At 36.7% G+C, this 25,668-nt stretch overlaps 1 protein-coding gene across 1 annotated transcript; it reads right to left on the reverse strand.

Moving 5' to 3' along the window:
* Nucleotides 1-328: 328 nt before the first annotated feature.
* On the reverse strand, nt 329-5,522 carry LOC107821843 (dicarboxylate transporter 2.1, chloroplastic-like). The gene is made up of 4 exons (XM_016648335.2): nt 4,557-5,522; nt 3,288-3,601; nt 1,642-2,090; nt 329-949 (listed from the first exon to the last, which is right to left on the reverse strand). Exons 1-4 carry the CDS (start codon nt 5,196-5,198, stop codon nt 834-836), a joined length of 1,521 nt encoding a protein of 506 aa, XP_016503821.1. The 5' UTR covers nt 5,199-5,522; the 3' UTR covers nt 329-833.
* Between the last annotated feature and the right edge of the window lie 20,146 nt (nt 5,523-25,668).

The raw sequence follows: 25,668 nt of genomic DNA on the forward strand, positions 1-25,668 counted from the left end.
TTCCATAAAGAGGTAGTTATTAAGATGTCCAACTGATGGGATTTCAGAAATTGGTCAAATCAAAGAACTTTTCTTGTTTAAGATGCAGTTAGAGGTCAAATTCCACACTAACAATTAACTGCATCAAAAGATCTTTAATCTACTGATGCAACAAGGCTTAGCATGAGAAACTGAATGGTAATCAGCTAAAATAAACAAGCTCAGATACTTGTACCAATCAAATTAATAAACTATAGCCTCTTGTACCAATCAAACTGTTTTGAAATAAACAAGCACATATAATGGTAACCCATGCGCAAGAGATATATGTGAGGCCCAATCCAAGTCATGTATTGGAAAAAACTATTTTTGATATTTTGAGTTTACAAAAAATATCTCCAAATGCATGCTTACCAGGTTCATTTCCTGGAATTAAAAGCAGTCATTATGTCATTCCTGACATTAAACCATAAACACAATTAACGTTATAGCCATTTCAGATCTTGGCTATTACTACCCAGTCGTTGCCTCCTTACTTATATATACAGATTTTGATTTCTATTCAGTACTAACGAGGAAACACATTCCTCTCTTTCTCTCGTTCTTCGATAAGCTTCTGGGCAATTGTATTTATGCAAAACTCCAAACTTTCCATCACGAGTGCACGTGTTTGGGAGTGTCGTGTAACCTTCGAGAGCGACCGATCTCAACGATTTGCACCTAAGCTTGGCTGAAATCGCTTTTAAGATAGTGGTTTGACACGACACAGTATTTATTTCAATAAGTTTTTTCTGTTCTTCTATTGTTAATATTGCCATATTTTCCAACACAAGATTCACTTGCGTATTTCAGTCTTAGTAAAGGCCAAGAATCTTCCACCAGCCAGCTCCTACTAATCCCCATATGGCAATATTAATAAGAGCTATGGTAATGCCCATTTTGAAGACATCGCGTAGTTCCACATAACCAGCTGCCAAAGAAGAGCAACAAAATGAGATTAATTAGTTCAACATCCTAAAAAGCAAATGAAAAGAGAACAGTTACCAAAATATAGATAACTGTTATCTTAGACCGCTTAGAGATAATCTTAATGGACATAGGGATCCCGGTGCACAAGGCATCCCGCGTTCACGCAAGGTCCGAGGAAGGGCCGCATCCAAGCGGGTATGATGTAGACAGTCTACCCTAATAGAAGCATTGCTTCCACGGCTCGAACCCGTGATCTATAGGTCACACGTAGACAACTTTACCGTTGCTCCAAGGCTCCCATTAACGGAGATAGGGCATCCCGGCGCACAAGACATCCTTCGTTTACGCAGATTCCGGAGAAGGGCCGCACCCCAAGAGGGTGTAATGTAGACAGTCTAAACTAATGCAAGCATTAGTAGCTGCTTCCACAGCTCGAACCCGTGACCTATAGGTCACACGGAGACAATTTTATCGTTGCTCCAAAGTATTCTGGGTCTACGCAGGGTCCGAGGAAGGGCCGCACCCCAAGAGGATGTGATGTAGACAGTCTACCCTAATGCAAGCATTAGTGGCTGCTTCTACGGCTCGAACCTGTGACCTATATATCACATGAAGATAACTTTACTGTTGCTCCGAGGCTCCGCTTCATAATCTTAATGGAGATAATTTATCAAATATACTTAAAGAAAATACCTCCATAATATACTGCAGCTTGACCACTGCTATAATGTGTCAATGCACCAAAAAGATTACTGAAGTATCCCAATAACAATGTAGCAAGAAGACTAGGAATTTTTGATGCCAAACACATTCCAAGAAATGCTGGGTACAAAGCTGCCACATGAGCAGTTTGACTAGCAAACAAGTAGTGAATAAAGTAATATGTTCCTAGAAGTATACAAAATGCTCCAAACCAATGTAGTGAAAGAGAGTTGAGGAAGTTAGCCACAACATTTGACATCCAAGCAACAACTCCCAGAGTAGTTAATTGTGTTGCCATCCCTATTAAAACTCCAAACCAAGCTAAGGTATCCCATGCTGATTTTTCAGTTAAGCAATCATCCCAAGTAAGTATTCCAAATGCCAAAAGTAGTGACAATCCTAGCATTGCTGTGATAACACTTGCTAGCCCAAGAGCCTCTCTGTATTAAATGAAAGTTGTTTCATTATCAAACATAGGCTACAATGACGGAAAAAAAGGCAGGCCAGTGCACAAAGCATTTCGGGTTCACGAAGGGTCTGGGGAAGGGCCGCACCCCGAGGGGGTGTGATGTAGACAGCCTACCCTGATACAAGTATCAGTGGCTGATTCCACTGCTCGAACCCGTGACCTATAGATTACGCGAAGACAACTTAACCATTGCTCCAAGGCTCCCGGCCTTCATAGGCTACAATGAAATAGAGAAATAAAGAAAAGAAATATGGCAACATTTTAAGACTAGTGCACAGGTTAATCTGGTCATGAGCAGAGGGATATGAAGCACATGTATTTAATATATAAACACAACAAAAGCTCTAATCTTTTGGAACAAGAAATGTTCTTCTATGCATCAGACTACCTCCCTCCTTATTGCAGTTCTAGGAAATCTAAAGAAGTAAAGATCATGCTGATTGTTAAGAAAATGGACCTCGATCATAACTCAATCCCAGAATCTAGTTCATGAGTGAGGGTCGCCCGAGACCATATTAAGGAGACAACAACTCATTCTCTCAAATAATGTAGGATACTCTAACATCCTTCCCTCCCTCAGCAAACCCCATGCTGGACATTTGCAGCAACAAAAACATAATATGGGAGCCTAACATAGGGTAAACAAAGAATAAGGATTCGTTTGGCTCTAATACCATGTTAAGAAAATGAACAATTGGGCTAAATTTAACCCCAAACTAAATTTACATCCTGAGACAATGATTGTCCAAAATCATATAAGGACACAACAACACATTCCGCTTTTAAGATTGAGTTAGACCCACAGTCTATTTCCTTAACCATGAGAACCTAAGACTAGAAAATTTTCTTCTTGAGTGTTAAAAATAGTGATTGCACCATCTAATATAGAGATAGCACATTCACCAGTATATATAACTTGATTTTGTATTACCTTTATGCTACATTCTATGTTGCGCGGACTTTCCAAAATAATATTGCACCCTTGTCAAATCTTCCAAAAATATACTATTTTTGGGGGATCCGACACTCACTCGTCGACATTTTCGGAGAATCCGAGCAACATAGGCTATATTGGGGACAAAAAAATACATTTCTTGTGTCAATGAAACTCATTCACAACCAAAAGGAAGATTGAAAACACATAAAAACATAAGTATTTGAACATTACCCAGAAATCCATAATGCAACAGTTACAAGCATCACTATCATCATAACCCACTGATCACTTTTGATGGGACCCATCTGCTCTAGCTTCCTTCTAGCCATTAATGGAGCATCTGGTGTGTTCTTCATTTCTGGAGGGAAAATCTTGTATAGAATAGCTGGACTTGCTAGAAGAGATATAATTGCTGGTAAGCTTGAAACCTTGAACCAAGTTAGCCATTTATTTGATGTTTTCACTCCTAACCCCTCAGCTAATTTTAAACATAATAAGTTATTTGCAGCAGCTGTTAGGAATAGGGCACTTGAGCTATTAGAAGCCTGTAAATGCATCACAACATAAATAGCATTAGTGATAGGAATTATCAGAAATGGAACTAAAATATACAAGACAGAATATTAAACATCTGAATATTAAAATAAATGAAAAGAAGTATATAGTGACGGTCTATGTTGCGTGGACTCTCCAAGATGCTGCCGCACCCGTATCGGATCCTCCAAAAGTACACTACTTTTGCTGGATCCAACACGCATCCAACGACATTTTTTAGAGTCCGAGCAACATAGTTTACAGTTGAGTTTGTTTACTCTTTGAGTCATATACCAAATTCATGTTATGATTAAAACAATAGTATTTAAACTGTCTTCTTATTGTTACAAACATACATAATTATATTTAATGAACCGAGTTTCTATCGGAAATAGTCTCTTTACCTTTACAAAGTAGTAGTAAAGTCTGCGTACGCATGACTTTTCTCATACCCTACTTATGGAATTACACTGGGTTTTGTTGTTGTTATTGTACATGATTATATTTATTTTTTATAATATCAGATCATCTAAATAATAACTATGTATAATCATTCGTAAAAAGTGTTATTAGTAACGTGAAATTTTTTATGAAGAAGTTACATATTGTTATAGCGTGTTACTAATTTAGGTATAATCATTCGAATGTTACATATTGTTACATAGTGTTATAGCATGTTACACATTCTCCCCCACTATGTATAATCATTAGTAAAAAGTGTTATTACTAATTTTTTATGAAGAAGCTACCTATTTTATGAAGAGTTACCTATTGTTATAAGTAAATTTGACCTTACAGTGTAAGAAACAAACATTGTCAATGAACTAAATTTAAACTCCGAAAAAGAAAGCAAGTCGTCTAGTCAACAAATAGTGTAAAAATATGTTGTTAGTATATATAAGTTAAATTCATAAAACATACTAGTACAAGTTAGTGAATATAAGTAAACAATAAATTAAAGCTAACCTGCAATTGAGCTTGAATAAGATAAGCACCAAGTTTCTTAGAAGAATCATCCTTTGGGTGACTATCAGCAGTAACAGCCAATGACTTAATAATAGGCAAGAATATACCACCAGCTCTAGCAGTTGTACTTGGAATAGCAGAAGAAATTGCAGCCTCACTCAAAGCCAAACCATAAGACAAACCCAAAGTATTTTTCCCAAGCCAACTCACAAAACACAAAGCAACTCTATCACCAAGTCCAGTCTTAATAAAACCTCTTGAGAAAAAGAATGATACAACAATTAACCAAATAACTTCATTTGTGAATGCAGCGAATGCTGCGGCGAATGTTAAGGTTTTTGTTATAACGGCGATCGTGAGGCAAAGGAATGCCCACGCACCCACTGGCAATGGGCTAACGATCAGGCCGCAGATAGTTGTAAGGAAAATGGCTAAAAGTTGCCACGCTTTAGTGGAAAGTTGGTGGGGTTTTGGTACCGCAAAGCGGAAGAGTATGCCTATGGCTAATGATATTGCTAGTGGTATTAGTTTTGCACCTTTCCATTTTGAGAGTGAGAAGCGGCGGCGGCGGCGGCGGTCGGTGGTGGCGGTAGCAGTAGCGGAAGTGGTGATAGGGAGGGGAGAATTACTTAGAGTCGACATTAACTACCACTCGCAAAAACAAAATTCAAAACTTTAAGGTAATGGATACAAAGTGTCACTGTCGCAAGGAATAATACTTTACGTTTGATTTAAAGAATACTCACGTTAAATATATATTACGAGATGAAAATAACGAATGCACTTGCTTCAACTACGATGTTGTGATCTTCATTTGACATCAAAATTAGAAGAATTTAGCACGTATAAAAGGAAAAAGTTCACTTGATCATGCATTAAAACAGTCGCGACACGAAGTTTCTTACCTTTTGGTAATGTCACACAACTAAATCTGTCACTCGTTGAGTGAAGCCTTCTGTTCTTTGAAACCCTTAACACTGACTGATTCACTTCAAACTGGTGGTCATGTACTTATGTACTATATGGTTTTGGCTATTTTTATGGGTAGAGTGGCAAGTGGTGGGAGGAAGAAAATTTGAGAAATAATTGGAAACGGAGGAAAAAAAGGAGGGAAATGGGAGGTGGAGATAAAACCCTTTTGAATTGGATTTTAATTGATTTTTTTTTCAATAATTGGATTTTGGTTAATTCAAAAGGACAATATAAGGCTTACATATGGATATATTATTCTCTACCTTTTTAACAGCTTGTTTGGATGGTTGTTACTTATTTTATTATATCGTGTTGTTACTTTAAATACAATATTTGTTTTGATTGTTACTTAAATTTTATTGTATCCGTCGTTACGTAACGATGAAAAGTATCACTTTATGAAACGACGGATTTGGTGTGGTGGTGTCGTTACCTAGTTTTATTCTCTCATCTTGCCCTTTCATAGTATTAAATAATCATATTTTATACTTTACCCTACACTCTTTTATATATCCTATTTTTTCGTAGTAATATTGCAAGTTTTATTCTTCATATTATTGGTGCATGACATCATGAAATAACGGCAAATGATACGACCTATCCAAATATTATATTCATCAAACAATACAGTATAATACGATATGATACGTTATGAAACGATACGTAACAACAAGAGTCTTGTCCTTTTTTGGGTCGTTATTTTTCCCTTATAAATTTTTACTATTGTAGTAGTTTTTATAGGATTTGGTTTTAGTGTAATTTCCTTTTTGAATTAGATCTTGAAACATGCCATGTACTTATAGCAAAACATATTTAGATCTTCCATTATAGATTAGGAAAGAAATGATCACACGACAATGCGATATCTATGTCTAAGTCTCGAAGATGAACTCAATTTAATTTCAATGTTCAACTTTTATCCATATAATATAGGAGTACAATTCGCTGATAAAGAGTGGTTTACGCCCTAAGTAGATCTATCCTCTGAATCTTGATTAGTCACATAAGTGATTCCGGATAATATATAATTAAACTGAAAAAAAAAATTATTATAAAGCTAAAAAGAGAGGGACTCACTACTAAAAATCTGCTAAAAACCGATCAACTATTTCCGACCAACGTTGGTCGGTCAAAAAAAGCGACCAAAAACCGTTCAGGTTGAACGGAAACTGGGGAAATTTTTTTTTATATTTTTTTAAAACTAAATACCAACCAACGTTGGTCGGTAAATTGGTCAACGAATTGACCCAGCTGGTCAGATAAGAAAATTTTGGATTACCGACCAACGTTGGTCGGTAATCTGGATCCAATTTTTTAAATTTTAATAATTATTTTATTATTTAAAATATTTTATAATATTTAAAAATTTATATTTAAAATTACCGACCAACGTTGGTCGGTTAATGTAGGGGAAGCATTTACCGACCAACTTTGGTCGGTAATTGTTATTTTCTGCAAAATAACCGACCAAAGTTGGTCGGTTATTACGTCAACATTGATCAAACTTTCGAATTACTTTTATATTTACTATCTAAATAATATAAATGTAATTCGTTAACACTTTTGTAATACAAATAATGAATACACTAACATATACTATATATAACATGTTATTTGTAAATTGATTCATCGACTTATAACTTACTTAGATGCATCGATGAATATTAAAAACAAAACGTTTGACCTATATCGACTAATAGTAAAAATAAAACGTCTCGACTTATATCGATTAATCTAGCTATGCCATGCATTATTAGTGATGAATGAATGAAAAATAAAAGAATTAATACTAAACATCTTTGACATATATATATATATATATATTAGTATTAATATATATATATATATATGGATCACAAATTAAATAAACGAAAGAAGATATTAGTATTAAGTAAACGAGTTAAATTAATAGGTCAAACATGGTCAAACTTTAACAAGCTATATATATACACACTAACATATACTATAACAAGCTATATATATAGTTAAAGTATTACAGTGAAGTGTGTTTGTGTGTGTGTGTGTGTATATATATATATATATATATATATATATATATATATATATATATATATATATATATATATATATATATAAGAACACGAAGCGCTAGGACCACAGGGTCGAGTTCTTTTAGGGATAGACTTGGAAAGATACTAATTAGTATATATACTTTATCATCAAATATATCTGTTTGTAAATTGATTCATCGACTTATAACTTACTTAGATGTATCGATGAATATTAATCGATGATTCATCAAAACGTCTCGACCTATATATCGATTAATCTATGTCATACATTATTAGTGATGATCGAATGAAAAAAGAAGTTATTAACATCAATTACAATATAGTGTATGTGTGTGAGAGAGAAATTACTCACATACTTAATTATAACTTAGAAAATTTACTTAGATAGATACTATTATAATTTATTAAAATTAAATAGTTAATATAATTATTTATAAAGATTATGCTTATAGTTTATAATAATTGCATAGTTAAATAAAATAAATGCTTGTAGTTTATAATATATTTTTTATAGTTTATAATATTTTAAGAAAAAACACAAAAAAAAGAAGAATTTTTTTTTTTTAAAAAAAAAAAACCGACCAACGGTCAACACTTAATGTACCGACCAACTTTGATCGGTAATTCTAAAATCAGAGAATTGAAAAACGGGGAAACCCCTCATTTTTCTGAAATTTTTCCCTCTTCATTCAAAACCTTCCCCTCTCCTTCTCCCAGCCCTCGCCGTCCAGCCCTCGCCCTCGCCCTCGCCGCTGCCGCCACTCTCCTTCTCCATCTCCTAAAAATTCTAGGTTTGAATTACAACCCATTTATTTATTATTTTTAGGTTTTGTTAATTAGTTATGAATTAGTTTCAATTGATTAGTGTTTCAATTATTTGAACATTGCATTTTAATGAGGATTAGGGTTTAGGTCTTATTTTAATTAATTTTGTTAATTAGTTTTATGAACTAATTAGTTTTGTTAATTAGTCAATTAGTTATGAATTAGTTTAGTTTAGGGTATGGGTTGAATTTCTTTAGTTTAGTTAGTTTATGTTTAAACTCGTAGGATATGAATTGAAATTTTAGTTTTTAGGATTTGTTCTTGTGAATTAAACTTTTAGGATATGAATTGAACTTTTAAGATATGAATTGGACCTTTTGGATATGAATTGAAATTTTAGGATATAAATTGGTGTAATTAGGAAAAAATAATTATCTTGAATTAACTAAAAAAATATAATTAATTTATAATTGTAGAATAAATTAATTTGTTCTTGTGAATCGAACTTTTAGGGTATGGGTTGAATTTTTTTAGTTTAGTTAGTTTATGTTTAAACTCGTAGGATATGAATTGAAATTTTAGTTTTTAGAATTTTTTCTTGTGAATTGAACTTTTAGGATATGAATTGAACTTTTAAGATATGAATTGGACCCTTTGGATATGAATTGAACTTTTAGGATATAAATTGGTGTAATTAAAAAAAATAATTATCTTGAATTAACTAAAAAAGATATAATTAATTTATAATTGTAGAATAAATTAATTTGTTCTTGTGAATCGAACTTTTAGGGTATGGGTTGAATTTCTTTAGTTTAGTTAGTTTATGTTTAAACTCGTAGGATATGAATTGAAATTTTAGTTTTTAGGATTTGTTCTTGTGAATTGAACTTTTAGGATATGAATTGAACTTTTAAGATATGAATTGGACCTTTTGGATATGAATTGAACTTTTAGGATATAAATTGGTGTAATTAGGAAATAATAATTATCTTGAATTAACTAAAAAAGATATAATTAATTTATAATTGTAGAATAAATTAATTTGTTCTTGTGAATCGAACTTTTAGGGTATGGGTTGAATTTCTTTAGTTTAGTTAGTTTATGTTTAAACTCGTAGGATATGAATTGAAATTTTAGTTTTTAGGATTTGTTCTTGTGAATTAAACTTTTAGGATATGAATTGAACTTTTAAGATATGAATTGGACCTTTTGGATATGAATTAAACTTTTAGGATATAAATTGGTGTAATTAGAAAAAAATAATTATCTTGAATTAACTAAAAAAGATATAATTAATTTATAATTATAGAATAAATTAATTTATTCTTGTTTTATTTGTATAGATGGAACATCGTACTTGGATGTACAATAGAAATTATCCTAATCGGCGGGGATTGCGGGAGGATTTTGTAGAAGGGGTTGATGACTTTATTAGACATGCAATGTCACTTCCACCATACCAAAGTGAAGGAGTAATTAGGTGCCCTTGTGTCTGGTGCGATTGTATGAAGTTTAAAAAATCGGAGGAAGTTTAAGCTTCATCTTTATAGGAAGGGGTTTATAGAGAATTACTTTGTGTGGACTAATCATGGAGAGATCGATGGTAGCCGTGGGATATTTCATAACATGGTTGTTCGTGAAAGTAGTAGGTCGGTGGAGAATATAAATCTTGATTCTAGAATTCAGGATATGGTTGCAGATGCTTTTGGGGGTGAGCCCAATGAAAATATTGAACAAACTCCTAATGATGACGCAAAACGTTTTTATGAACAGTTAGAGGAAGCTAGTCGTCCACTACGTGAAGGAAGTCCGCACTCTGAGCTGTCTGTTGCAGTTAGATTACTAAGTATCAAATCTAAGTGGAATATTTCTCAAGCAGCCATGGACTCTTTCATTGACCTTATGAGTGAACCAGTTGACCATAATATCAACTTACCTGGTGATTTCTATAAGGCGAAGAGATTGGTTTCTAAGTTAGGACTTTCGTCAATGAGAATTGATTGTTGTGAAGATGGTTGCATGTTATATTATAAAGATGATGCAACTTTAGACAATTGTAAATTTTGCGAAAAGCTTCGTTTCAAGAGGCTTTCCAGCGGGAATATGGTCGCTGTCAAGGCGATGCATTATTTATCTCTTATACCTAGGTTAAAGAGGTTATATGCGTCGATGAGTTCTGCTCCTCATATGAGATGGCACTTTGAAAATAGAAGACCACCTGGTGTTATGTGTCATCCTTCAGATGGAGAAGCTTGGAAGCACTTTGATAGGACATATCCAGATTTTGCTAGTGAACCAAGAAACATTCGGTTAGGTCTGTGTGCGGATGGCTTCACGTCTTTTTCTATATCTACGACACCATATTCATGTTGGCCTGTCTTTCTTACACCTTATAATCTACCACCTGAGTTGTGTATGACTAGTCCATATATATTCTTAAATTGTATTATCCCCGGTCCACGTAATCCAAAAAGTTTGATTGATATATATTTGCAACCTTTGATTGATGAGCTAAAACAATTGTGGTATGATGGTGTTGAAACATATGACATATCAACCAAGCAGAATTTTAATTTGCGTGCTAATTTAATGTGGACTATTAATTATTTTCCTGCGAATGGAATGTTGTCTGGGTGGATGACTGTTGGGAAGCTAGCTTGTCCTTACTGCATGGAAAATAGTAAAGCGTTTACTTTGAAACATGGCCGAAAGAAATCATGGTTTGATTGTCACCGTCAATTCTTGCCTGATGATCATGAGTTTAGAAGGATAAAAAATGCATTCAAAAAGAATAAAGTGGAATATGATTCTCCACCTCCGATACTTTCAGGTGGGGAAATTTGGGAGAGGGTCCAGAACTTCAGTAAAGTTACTGAGGCTCCACCTTATAGATTCTCCGAATATGGTGTTAATCATAATTGGACGAAACAGAGTATATTTTGGGAGTTGCCTTATTAGAAGGATAATCTTCTCCGACACAACCTTGATGTCATGCATATTGAGAAGAATTATTTTGATAATTTGTTCAACACAGTGATGGATGTTAAAGGTAAGACAAAAGATAACCCGAAGGCTAGAATGGACTTACAAGAATATTGCAGGCGGCCTGAATTATACTTGCAGACAGCAAACAATGGTAAGGTGTTCAAGCCCAAAGCAAGTTACACATTCACTTTGGAGGAAAGACGACAAATTTGTGATTGGGTTACGAAATTGAAGATGCCTGAGGGTTATGCGTCGAATCTTGGAAAAAAGTAGATATGGAGGTAGGGAAGTTGAGCCATTTGAAAAGTCATGACTGCCATGTTTTCATGGAGACCTTAGTGCCTATTGCATTTTGTGGTTTGCCTGAAAGAATCTGGAAACCCATCACAGAGATTAGTTTGTTTTTCAAAGACTTGTGTTCTACCACATTAAGGGAAGAAAACCTACTTCGGATGGACCAGAACATCCGTGTAATTTCTAGTAAGATGGAAAAAATATTCCCATGTGGTTTCTTTGATGTGATGGAACACCTTCCAATATACCTTGTACACGAGGCACGACTTGGAGGGCATATTCAATGCAGATAGATGTATCCTTTTGAGAGGTAATATTATAAGTTTGATGTAATATTCTATTTTATTTGAATGTTCTTGGCTAACATGAGATTATGTAGGACAATTGGCAAATGCAAACAATTTGTTAAGCAGAGAAATAAGATTGAAGGATCTATATGCGAAGCCTATCTTGCAAAGGAAACTGTACATTTTTGTTCTTATTATTTTGAGAGTAACGTGCCATGTTCTAGGAATAGGCCCAATAGGCACACGGTCGAATGTGTGAATGATCCATTATATCCACCAATATCCATATTCAATCAACCAGGCCGATGTTCTAAGGATGTTAGAAAGAGAAGTTTGAGTGATATGGAGTACAAGTCAGCTACACTTCATGTGTTGCTAAATTGTCCCGAAGTTGTACCATTTCTCAAGTAAGTATTGATTTATTAGTTATCAAAATGTAAAATTTACTGTGACTACATATTGATGCAACTACTAAAAATATTTGATATGTCACAGTCACTTCGTGGGTCAATTTGGCTATGATGCTGTATATACGAGATTTGATACGTGGTTCAAACAGTTTGTAAGTGTGTGTGTGTGTGTGTGTGTATATATATATATATATGTAGTGAATGTATAAAAATTGATTCATAAGTTGTGCTAACTTATGAATTTTTTAAACTCTATGTAGGTAAATAATTCAAATAATGGTGTAAATCAATTTTTGAAAGATATATCTTGGGGACCTGAGCTTCAGGTCACAACAATGTCTAAGTACGTAGTGAATGGTTATAAGTTTCATACAGAGGATTGCTCTAAAAATAAAAATAGCAACAACAACGGGGTGTGGGTTCAAGGTGGTGATGGCAACCAAGTTGGAGATATTGATTATTATGGTGTGGTCAAAGAAATATTACAACTAGAATATACATGTTGGCCATATAAGAAATTGATACTCTTTAGATGCAAGTGGTTTGACCCAAATCCAACAAGAGGTACAAGAGTACACAACCAATATAACATAATTGAGGTTAATCATACGAGGGAGTATGATCGCTATGATCCTTTCATAATTGCACATAATGTTAGGCAAGTGTATTATGCTCCTTATCCATTGCGGCGGAATAAGTCCGATTGGTGGGTTGTAATAAAAACTAAGCCTGTAGGTAGGGTGGAAGTCGAGAATGTGTTAGATGTTGCATATCAAAACGATATCTCCAATGTTCACCAAATAGTGGACGATCAGTTAGAAAATGATTTGGAACATCCTGAACGCATATTGGAAGAAGTTGATATAAATGAAGTAACAATTATAGAAAATGAGGACGAAGAATCAACTGATGAAGCTCAAACAAGTGAGGACGAAGAATTCTCGGACGAGGAACAATACGTCGATGAGGATTAAAAAGTTGGTTTTTTAAAGCACTCTCGTTTTATAGCTAGTTTCTTATATGTTTCAATCTAAATGTGTATTATATTATGCAGATAGCAGGCAAGGGTCAAGGTAACAATGACCCTACTAGTTCTCGGGGTCGAGAAAAGGGTAGGAAGGGAAAGAGGAGGGTAGAAAATAATACTCCCTCTTGTCCATCCTTTTCAGAGATGCCTATGTCTTATCCTCTACCACACGGCTATACTGAGCTGCCACAACATCACGAGCCGTACACCTTCATTCAGACACCCAGTCTTCCATCACAGGGCCATAGGACTATACGTCCGACATACAGTCCAGCTGCCTCACAGCTATCTGTATCACATCCACATGGATCACATCCCTACATATCACAGCCACATGGATAGCATCCACCCATGTCACAGCCACTCGGGTCACAGCCACTCGGCTCACAACCATCGGTATCATATCCACTTGGGTCACATCCAGCTATGTCGCAGTCACAGGGATCGCAACCATCTTCATCATCGACTCCATCTATTGCAGGCCTTCACCTGCGAGGCATTAGCTCTGACCCACCTACACCGTCTTCACATGCCTCTAATACACATGCTTCGGATGGTGATGACGAGGTAGTGCATTATGATCGATATGGCAGGATCATCATAGTCCCTGAGGGTGATGGGTAAGTGTTATTCATTATTTTTGCGTCTATTGATTTGTAACATTTTTACTAAGATATTAATGTGTTTTTATTGTTAAATTGCAGGTTCAGGCCGGGTAATAAGACTACGAGGATAATCACCAATGCCATCAGAAAGCTTTATGATGTCCCTCATGCGACTTGGACTGATTGCCCATTCTCACTGAAGGAGCAAATTTTCAATCAATTTAAGGTATAAATGTTCTTTTAAACAGTTTAATAATTTATATTTATGATGTTTCCATCTAATATTTAACTTTTGAAATACAGAGCAAGTGTGTATGGGAAGACTGCTATAGCGCGGAAGTGGCTACAAATTTTCATCATAAAGCTCGCAAGAGATTGGCGGATGCTTTCTCGGATGCTAGAAAGAAGAACAAGAGGCCTGGCTGGTTACTTGAGAATTTGTGGAATGATTTGCAAAGGCAATGGCTTACCGCAGAGTTCTTAGAGAGGAGCGAAAAAGGAAAGAAAGCTCGCGCATCCGAGAAGGGAGGCTCCTTGCACACTAGAGGTGCGATCAGCCTAGGGACTATAAAAAGAAGATTGGTACGTAATTACTTAAATTATTTTACTTTTCTAAGTATATCTATTCTGTTTATTAACTAAATTAATTTATTTTCAGGAAAAGAAGTATGGGCGTCCAATGAGTCATGATGAGCTATTCAAGGAGACACATATTGTGAAGAAGAAGAAAGAGGGGGATCAAGATAGGTGGGTCGAGGACCGGGCCTCGACCGCATATGTAAGCTTTCAATTTTATTTAAGTATTATAATTTACTTTTATAAAAAATTTGAAATACTGATTTAATTTAAAATAATATAGGGTCGCTACCAAAGTAACGTGGAGGAATTCATCCGTAGTCATCCAGCTGGTGAATCGGGTGAGCCAACTCAACCTTCGGACGAGGATGCTAAAAGAATATGGTTGGAGTCTGTTGGCGGTCCAAAATGGGGGAAGGTATACGGGCTTCCTACTAAAAACTTCTATTGCTATAAGTGTGGAATGCGAGGAATAGGGACTTCCTCGCAAGGCGAGCAACTTAATAGGGAGAGCCTCTTCGCTATGCGGGAGACAGTGACAAAGCTCACATCAGAGCTAGAAGCGGCCAAGGAAAGAGAAAGGCTTAGAGATGCTCAATTCCTTGGCATGCAAGCTCAGATCAGAACTCTCCTATCTAGTGGAGCTTTTCCGTTGCCCCGATCTCGTGAGTCATCTCCAGAGGGTCGACCTCCACGTGATCGTTCCTCCCGTCCTGCTCGTGATCGTTCCTCCCGTCCTCCCCGTGATCGTGCTTTCCGTCCTCCACAAGACCGTTCTCTATATTGTCTTGTAAATAAAAGTTCATCAGATGTTGATGATGATGTTGTAGAAAATACCCCTTGACTTTTATATACTTTGAACTAGACAAATAGAACCAGTTTTGAACTAGTTGTAATTAGTTTTAACTTGGTTTTGGATTTTTATGTTCAATTGAACTTTAATTTGTTAGTTTTAAAGTATTTATTGAATGTTTTGGTTGTTGTTGTTGTTGTTGTTGTTGTTGTTGTTGTTGTGTTGTTGTTGTTGTTGTTGTTGTATTTTTGTTATTGTTGTTGTTGTTGTTGTGTTGTTATTGTTGTTGTTGTTGTATTATTGTTGTGTTGTTGTTGTTGTTGTTGTTGTTATTGTATTGGTATGCTGGCAGGTGGTGTAGCTGCCAAAACAGGCATTTTATGCCAAAATTAAACCCAGAAAAACCGACCAAAGTTGGTCGGTTTTTAATAAAAAAAAATAAATTATTCCAAAATACCGACCAAAGTTGGTCGGTTAATGAACATTGAATTCCCAGAATTCAACATTACCGACCAACTTTGGTCGGTATTTTGCTTGCATTGTTGAGATTACCGACCATAGTTGGTCGGTAATGTTTAATTTTAATTATTTTAAAAAAATATATATTTTCAATTACCGACCAAAGTTGGTCGGTTTTTTTTAATTTTAATAATTAATAAAAAAATATAATTTAGTTAAACCGACCAACTTTGGTCGGTAAAATTAAATTAATAAAATATGTTTCCGACCAAAGTTGGCCGGTAAGTAATTAAACTTGTCAGATGGTCGTTTTAATATACCGACCAAAGTTGGTCGGTAATTTCCGACCAACTTTGGTCGGTAAGCCATTCCGACCATCAAAACACCGTCCACACCGTAATGATCGCGTTTTGGTCGGTAATTGGCCATAACCGACCAACGTTGGTCGGTTTTTAGCGAATTTCTAGTAGTGAAGGGCGGATCTACTGAGGATGGCGGGGGTGTCACGCCACCCGCACACCTCAGTCGAAACCTTGTATATATATGTGTGTATATATTGAAAATTATATAGATAGATAAAGTGGCACCCAATTTAACAACTGAATGTTAGTGCCATTGGTGAAGGACTGTATACTTCCTAAAAAAAGAAACATGAAATCTGGCTATTTACATAACAATCTCAATCTCTATCCTTTTTTCTTGTTCTTTTAACCTGCAATTGATCATGATTCGAAATTTTCTTTCCAAAGTGGGAATGATTTTCATGTCATTTTCAATTAAGAATAAGGTCAAGAGCATTTCCATTTGGATAACGACACTAGTGCTACTTTTTGTCTGTAGTCTTGTGCAAATTATTATTATTATTATTAGCAGCTAATAATAATAACAAGAATAGCAAATACACCATCAGGATTCTAAGTCCAAGGGCAGATCCTGATTTTGTGCAGCACCAATTGACATACTAGTGTTTAGTACTAATGTACTAGATCCCACTTTTACTTGTTTAATTATTAATCCTTTCGTCCAATTCTCAACAAAATCCAAATCTTTTCACGAGTTCAAAATTCACTCATCTAATTTTGCAACTATAATACCTCTGAATTCTGATCTTATTAAGACCAACTATGACCAAGATCGAAACAGCAACTCAACTTGACATGCTAATGCGTGTGTTTATTTGATGTTATTTTTGCAAAGTGGTTTAAGTACTGTATACTCTAATAAGGCTCAAGGAAAAAATGTTTTCAAGCTTGATTAAATTCGGTGTGTTTGATCAATATAACAAGCGTTTTGATAAACGTGAAAGAAGTAGTAGTATATAAGGATTCTTTTCTTCGCTATTAGATACAACCACAAAACTTTTATGAAATGTTAGATACCACAAGTTTCAAATGTCTTATCGCTAGGGGCGGAGCTAGAATGTCAGTTACGGGTTCGGTCGATGTCAAATTCAATAGTTTTGGTTCAAACTCTATATTTGTCTTAAAAGTTCATGAATATGTACAAATTATTAATTTAAAACATAACCAGTAACTTAAAATGACTAGAATTCCAAAGCTTCAAATCCTAGATCCGCCTTTATTTATTGCCACATGCATTATGACATATTTAAAATAATAAGTTTCAAAAGTTTTCATTTTTTTTCTTATACTTTAGTGAGTACTTTTCTTCCCCTTCTTTCATCATGCCTGGCCTCCGCGGCCGTTTGGTTGCCTATGATAGACCAATAGTTTCAAAATGGGTTTGTGCCGCAGGAAAAAAAAATGTAGGTTTAGCGATCATAATGCTTCACTCAGCAACCAGGATTAAGTAGAATTATTGCATCGTTTAAATGAAAAGATGAGATTATAGGCATTGAATTGGAATAAAAAGGGATTGGCAAGGGGTCTCTCAACTTATCAAAGGAGAGACACCATAGTAGTATGTAGTATGAAATTTGAGTTATAACTTCTATTATTATTTCTGTATACGGGTGAAATCGGACCCATAAGCCGGCCCGATTCCAGATAAAATAAATCGAGTAAAGAACGCGATGATAAGAAACTGGAATCGAGGTAAGGGACTCATCGAGTCAGGCACCGGAGCACGACGCCTGCCCTCGAGTATATCGAGGCCATGACCCCAGGATCGGTTCAAATCCCAAAAGACTTCGGAGAGCATTATTGGGTAATCGAACACGATTAACGGAATGCCGTAATATCTGTGATCAACCGAGTATCACAGTGCGGATCTCGGCACGTACCGACGGGAATCCAGTAATTAGTTAAACGAGAGATTTTTGCCTTTTATGGAATTGTACCTAGAGTGGGATTCCCCTACTACATAATGGGGGTTTGGCTATTCATTGAACACATTATAACACGCATCCCAAAGCAATATACTATTATTTCTCTGTTATTCATAGCTCTTACATTGTTGATCAGTGTTTCATTATTATAAGCCCAGGATCGAAGACGTATACCTCGTTGAGGCTGCCCTCGAATCCAGAATCATCCCCCCTTACTGGTTAATTTAAAACATAACCAGTAACTTAAAATGACTAGAATTCCAAAGCTTCAAATCCTAAATTCAGCCTTTATTTATTGCCACATGCATTATGACATATTTAAAAAAATAAGTTTCAAAAGCCTTCCAAGCAAGACGTTGTATGAAGTATTTGCATCGATCACATGCACCCATGCACTTGATTGCATATCTTCAATAGTGATTCCCAACCTGATAGCACCTATGGCTCTTTACCCCCATTGGTTGAATCCTTGAATCATCACACGATTTTCTGAGAGTTCGTTCATGGGAATACCAAGTTCTTTCACCATACGAATTGGCAAGATGTTCACTGAGGATCCTCCATCAACCAAAATTTGATTTACCCTTTCATCGCACATATAGCCAACCAGGTACAACGGGCGGTTATGAGAAGTGTCACCTAGTAAAAGATCGTCATTTGTGAATGTAAATTTTTCCTCACAAGTATTAACTTCTTGAGGAATGGACTCGATGAGCTTTTCCGAAGATGGTGCTGATAGTAGGTCATCACTCTTTTCTTCCCCTTTGTGAGCATGGCAATAAGAGGCATCAATACCCTCATGGGAAATCTTCGTGCGGAACTAACTTGGTAAGAACTCCTCCAAGGTCACTAGATGTTGTGGCTTTTGAGGACGGTGCACCTCCACTTTTGCTTTCTTCAAATGCTTAACTGGATTCTATCTCCTTGGTCTTTTCACCATTATTTTCCTTGTTGGTTGTTCTATTGATTCTTTTCGTGGGCTCCTTTTGTGGCGCCTACGGCGAGTCACCAACGTCCAACCCTCATCATCATCATCGTCGTCTACTTCGACTTTGTTATTCTCCAATAATTCTTCATCTTTGATTTCTTTTAAACTGCATAGCTCATCTAGACTGAATGAGCCAAAGGTGATAGAGACTTGGTTCGCACTTGCCTTCTCATCTTCAAGCACGATCTTCTTTTCACGGGCCAAGTCCATAACTTTGTCCTTGAAGACAAAGCACTTCTCCAGAGGGTGGCTCACGAGTCGATGGTATTTGCAGTAACTTGGGGCATTCATTTTACCAGCTTCATTATGCCGCTTCATCTCTGGAAGCTCAATGAGATTTAACTCGATGAGATCTTCAAAAATTGCTGGCACATCAGAATCCAGAAATGGGTACTCCTTCTCTTGTATTTCTTTTATATTCAACTTTCCACTTGGTTTATCTTGAAAAGAAGTGGATTTCATACTCTGCTTCTTGCTCACCTTCGTTGTAAACTTCACACGTAATGTGTTGACATTCATAGCTTCTTTGTTTTCATACTTGGGTGCAAACTTGCTCCATTTTCTGACTTCTTGCTTGTCGTTCCCTTTGCGAGGCTCATAGATAGGAAGCCTTTTGTTTCCAACGGAGGCCATGCTTAACTCCATGTCATGGACACGAGTCGCAAGTTCTTCAAATGTGCTAGGCTTGATACCTTGCAAGATGTAGCGGAGTCCCCAATACATGCCTTGTATGCACATCTCTATGCCTGAAGCTTCATTAAGCCTGTCTTTGCAGTTGAGGCTTTCATACCTCTAACGATTGATAAAGTCGATAACTGGTTCACCCTCTCATTTATGAGTATTTGTAAGTTCTATCATACTCACAGTATGTCTCGTTCTATTAAAGCGATTGAGGAATTCTTGCTCTAGTTGATCCCAGCTATCAACAGATCCAGCCTCGAGGTCTGTGTACCAATCAAAAGCATTTCTTTTTAATGAGCGGACAAACTGCTTGACGAGGTAATCTCCATAAGTCCCAGCATTGTTGCATGTCTCAACAAAGTGTGCCACATGTTGCTTTGGATTGCCTTCGCCATCAAAATTTTGAAATTTTGGAGGTTGATAGCCAGGAGACATCTTCAACATATCGATCCTTAAAGTGTACGGCTTTGCGTAGGTAAATGAGGACTTGGAAGCAACTTCATATTTGTTTTTTATAGTCCCTTCAATGAACTCCTTTAGTTGATTGATTGGAATCATCCCTTCCGATGAGACTGGATTTCCTTAATGGATGTAACTTGTTGTGGGGTCGGATCAATCTCTTGAACTTTTGGGAGTTTTCCAGGTGCATGGGTGGATTCTTCTTCCATCAAGATTCCCACCCTGTCTGTTAGCTTATCAATTCTAGCATCTTGATTTTGAATGCACTTGGTCAAGTCCCCGATATTGAAGTGTCGGAGGTTGGCTCTCCGGTTGAAATACCTTTCGATCCGTTATTTTTGGGTGGCCGACCGGAAGAGGGCGGTCTCGTGCCTCTCATCTAACAGTTCCAGGCTCGTGTCCATGGCCTCATCATTTGACTCTTCAGTCGCATATTGAAATGAAAGAGTCAGTTCCCCTACTTCGATCAGTATTAGAGCTTCAGCACCATAGACCAACGAGAACAAGGTAGCCCCAGTACTATATTTTGAGGTTGTTCGATATGCCCACAGGATTTCGGGCAAAATTTCTTTCCACTTTCCTTTGACGTCGGCCAACCTCTTCTTAAGATTTTGGAGTATGGTTTTATTCCTAGACTCTGCATATCCATTCCCACTAGGGTGGTAGGGTGTCGATAGGATCCTTTTGATCTTATGGTCCTCGAAAAATTTACTCACTTTACTGCCGATGAACTACTTCCCATTGTCGCGCACGATCTCGATCGGCATATTATGTGGTCCCAAATGAAGTCAATAACTTCTTTCTCCCTGACTTTCTCAAATGCCTATGCTTCAACCCATTTAGAAAAATAGTCAGTCATTAATAATATAAATTGAGCCTTACCGGGTGCCCATGACAGGGGGCCAACTATATCTATTTCTCATTTCATGAATATCCAGGCTGACAAGACCGAATGTAGCAGCTACCGGGGCTGATGAATCATCGGTGCATGTCTCTGACATCCGTCACATTTTTGCACGAACTCCTTTGCGTCTTTTTCCATGTCGATCCAATAGTATCCGACTCTGATTATCTTACGAACCAACGATTCGGCACCCGAATGATTCCCATAGGTGCCTTCATGAACTTCCCTCATAACATACTTGGTATCTCCCGGTCCCAGACATATGGCGAGTGGGCCATCGAACGTTCTCCTGAATAGGGTGTTGTCTTAGGACAAGCTGAACCTGGCCGCCTTTGTGTGCAGAGCTCTCGATTCTTTAGGATCTGAGGGCAGTTTTCCAGTCTTCACGTAATCTATATACTTGTTTCTCCAATCCCAGATTAATCTTGTCGAGTTTATCTCAGTGTGGCCTTCTTCCACTACCAATTTCATGAGTTGTACGACCGTTCCCGAGTTGAAATCATCGTCATCAACCGACGATCCTAAGTTAGAAAGAGCATAGGCTTCGCTGTTTTGATCTCGAGGTACATGTTGCAAAGTCCATTCTTTGAACAGATGCAACGTCACATGTAGTTTATCCAGGTACCTTCGCATTTGTTCCTCTTTGACTTCGAACGTTCCATTGACTTGGTTCACCACAAGGATGGAATCACACTTAGCTTCAATCACCTCGGACCCCAGGCATTTAGCAAGCTCAAGACTTGCAATCATGGCCTCATACTCGGCCTCGTTGTTAGTCAATTTTACAATTCTAATAGATTGCCTAACTACATTACCCGTTGGTGGGTTCAATACGATGCCAAGTCTGGACCCCTTTGCGTTCGAGGCAACGTCCGTAAAGAGAGTCCATATTCCGCAAAAGGTCCTCGAGTCCAACAACAACTCCTTCTCGACCTCGGGTATTAGGCCCGGTGTGAAGTCGGCCACGAAGTCCGCCAAAATTTGAGATTTGATGGCAGTTCAGAGCCGATATTCGATATCGTACCCGCTGATTTCCACGACCCATTTGGCCAATCGACCCGAGAGCTCAGGCTTATACATTATGCTCCTCAACGGGTAAGTAGTCGCGACACATAGGCCGTGGCATCGATCATGCGATCGATGTTGGGCAAAAGGGAAAGAGTCCTTGGGGCATGCCTTATTCAAGTCTTTGTAGTCTACACACATTCTTAATTTATTCCCTGATAAGTTGGTATTTTACCAACTTATCTCGTCTTTAAGCTTAGATTTGTGCTATGTTTGATTGATAAAATCATGTGTTTAATGTCATTTACTTCTATTCTATAGGTTCTATGTGATTTAGAAGTGATCATGAAGAAACCAAGTGAAAACGAGTCATAAAGAAGTTGAAAAGAAGAAAATCTAGAAAATGGCCTCAGATGTCGCAATTGCGACATAAATGTGGGAAATGCGAAGATAGCAGCAATCGCAATTGCGATTAAGAAATCACAAATGCAAAGTCAACCCAGTCAAGCAATGTTCGCAAATGCGAAGTCAAACCAGACAGTCAACCTTCACAAATGCGATAGTCAATAGGAAAGTCATAGTTCGCAAATGCAAACATAGCTTCGCAAATGTGAAGATCGCGTTTCAATTCTGGGTACTTATGTAATTTTACATTTTTTGGCCCCACACCCTTTAATACACGACGTAGCTCATTTATAAAATATCTTTGGCATATCTTTGGCTTATTTTTCAGTCTCTTGACTAGAGAAGACAAGTTTTGGAGCTAGAGTTCTTGCACACGCACTTGGGTCTTGAAGATTTGAAGCTTTTGGTTGAGAATTTCTTACCCATTTTTGTTCATTTCTTCATTTCCTTGATTGTATATCTAAGTGTGTAGTATTTTTTATAACACTTGAATCTTGTTTATGGGAATATTCATATTTAAAGTGTGGATTAAATTCAAGATATATTGGTCCAAATAAATATTATGGGCTAATATAATTGAATTAATTATATAAATCCAATATATATGGATTAAATAAATATGTCTTAATTCATTGGGCTAGTCCATTTAGTTGGGGCTACAAATGATAAGCCCGCTTCATATGTCATCTTCCTAGAGGCCCAGTTTGGTGTCACGTGTCAAATAACGTGGCACGCCAAATCAAACAGAAGAGCCAATGGGATCATGCCACGTGTCAAAATGACAAGGCATGTCAAATCAAATTAAAAGGCCAATGAAACCACGCAACATGTGTAAGTGACTCTGGCCAATCAAATACGGCCTTGTCACTCTTCAATCTGATTGGTCAGAAAGAGTTTGTTCTTATCATAACTCTTCCCTCCCACAACTATAAATAGGGGTCTTCATAACTCAGAAAAGACACCAAAAATTGTAACAAGAAGCAAGAAAGAGCTCGTGGATCAAACGCTGCAAATTCCTCTACAAGTTCAAGTTCAAGCAATCAAGTTCAAGTTCAAGTTCAAGCAATCAAGTTCAAGCTCAAGAACGAAGAAAAAATCAAGTTCAAGCTCAAGAACGAAGAACAAATCAAGATTCAAGGAGTAAGAGTTCAAATCAAAGTTCGTGCTAGTTGAATTCAAGATCATCGTTCATGGCAACAACTACATATTTAAGATCAAGCTCAAAGTCCCTTGGATTTATTTACTATTGGAAAGAAGAATCAGAGAAATCATAGAGATTGTAATATTTATTTAATCAATATATATTGGATTTATACAATTAATTCAATTATAATAGCCTATAATATTTATTTGGACCAATATATCTTGAATTTAAAATATAGTCCAAATTATTTTATGGTTTTAGTTTTAATAAAATTTATATGCCTACAAGAAGCTTGGTCCAAAGTAAAACATGGACGAAGGAAGGAGTATTTATAGGGGCTTGGTGATGTCTCACATTTAGGAACGACCTGTCTACGGCTGACATGCATTAGGGGTCATTGTGACGCAACTGATGGGACGTTTCGGTTTCTTTGTCATTTTGTGTCGCAGCATGTTGAAGAAGGGATCGAAGAACTCATGTTGTTCCTCGTCGTTTCCGTAAAACTTGCTCTCCGAGAAACGAGTGGACTATCTGTATACGGTTGAAATCGGACCCATAAACTGGCCTGGTTCCCGATAAAATAAATCGAGTAAGGAACACGATGACAAGGAATCAGAATCGAGGTAAGGGACTCATCGAGTCAGGCACCGGGGGCATGATGCCCGCCCTCGAGTATATCGAGGCCATGACCCCGGGATCAGTCCAAATCCCAAAAGACTTTGGAGAGCATTATTGGGCAATCGAACACGATTAACTGTAACGACCCGACTTGTCATTTTGAGAATTAACGTCCCCTTCAGCAGCTTAAGGTTTTGAACAGCTTTGTAATGTGCATTATAACTTGCGTGTATGGTCGAGTTTAGTTTTCGGATGATACGGGACTAAATTGAAAGAACAATTCTTATTTTTGAAGCTTAAATAAAAATAGTTGACCGGAGTTTGACTTTTGAGCAAACGACTCTGGAATGGAATTTTAATGATGTCACTAGATTTGTATGGTGACTTAGGAGTGTGTACGGATATTTATTTGGAAGTCCGTAATTAATTTTGGCTTGAAATGGCGAAAGTTGGAAAATAGAAGGTTTTTAGAAAGTTTGACCGGGAGTTGACTTTATTGATATCGGGGTCGGAATTCAATTCTGGAAATTGGAACAACTCCATTATGTTATTTATGACTTGCATACAAAATTTGAAGTTATTCTGGATTGATTTGATACGTTTCGGTACTGTTTGATGTGATTTGAGGCCTCGACTAAGTCCGTAATATATTTTGAGACTTGTTGGTATATTCGGACGGGGTCCCGAGGGGCTCGGGTGAGTTTTGGACCATTTTGAGGCCATTTTTAATTGCTGATTTTTGGCTACAGCAGTGTGCATCGCAGAAATTTCTGATGCGCAGGACTGACTTTGGAAGCTTATATCTGTAAAGAATTTGGAGATGATCCAAAATTATAAGTTGTAGCTCTTTGAGTCTAGTTTCCCGAAATGTAAACCATTTATCATTTGTACATATGTACGGAAAGTTATGATCGATTAACTAAAAATTGGTAGTGCAGTTGTTTTGCCTGGTAGTGTGCATCGCAGAAATTTCTGCTGCACAGGGCTTACTCTGGAAGCTTATATCTCCTAATCTGTAAGGAATTTGGAAATGATACAAAAATAAAAGTGGTAGACCTTTGTATCTAGTTTTCATAAATTTAAACCGTTTGGCAGTTGGAGTTGGGTACAAAAGGATATGGTTGATACACTACAGACTGTCTGGGAAGAGTTTGGTGTTTTGAGCATAATCATGTAATGATCCAAAGGTCCATTTTAGTTCTAGAGATTGAAATTCAATTTTGAGACTTCCGATAGTTTGATAATGAATTATAGGAATGAGCTGGAATGTTTGGTCTAATTTCATCAAGTTGCGATTCAGTTTTTAGCGCGAAACATGAGTTAATTGCTTAACGAGCGAAATTGGTATTGCATCGAGCAAATGAGCTTTGAATTGAGTTTTGATTGATCGACTAGGTTCGTATTATTATTTGTGA

This window comes from Nicotiana tabacum, chromosome 13 (genome assembly GCF_000715075.1).
Source record: "Nicotiana tabacum cultivar K326 chromosome 13, ASM71507v2, whole genome shotgun sequence".
In the NCBI taxonomy this organism is placed as follows: domain Eukaryota; kingdom Viridiplantae; phylum Streptophyta; class Magnoliopsida; order Solanales; family Solanaceae; genus Nicotiana; species Nicotiana tabacum.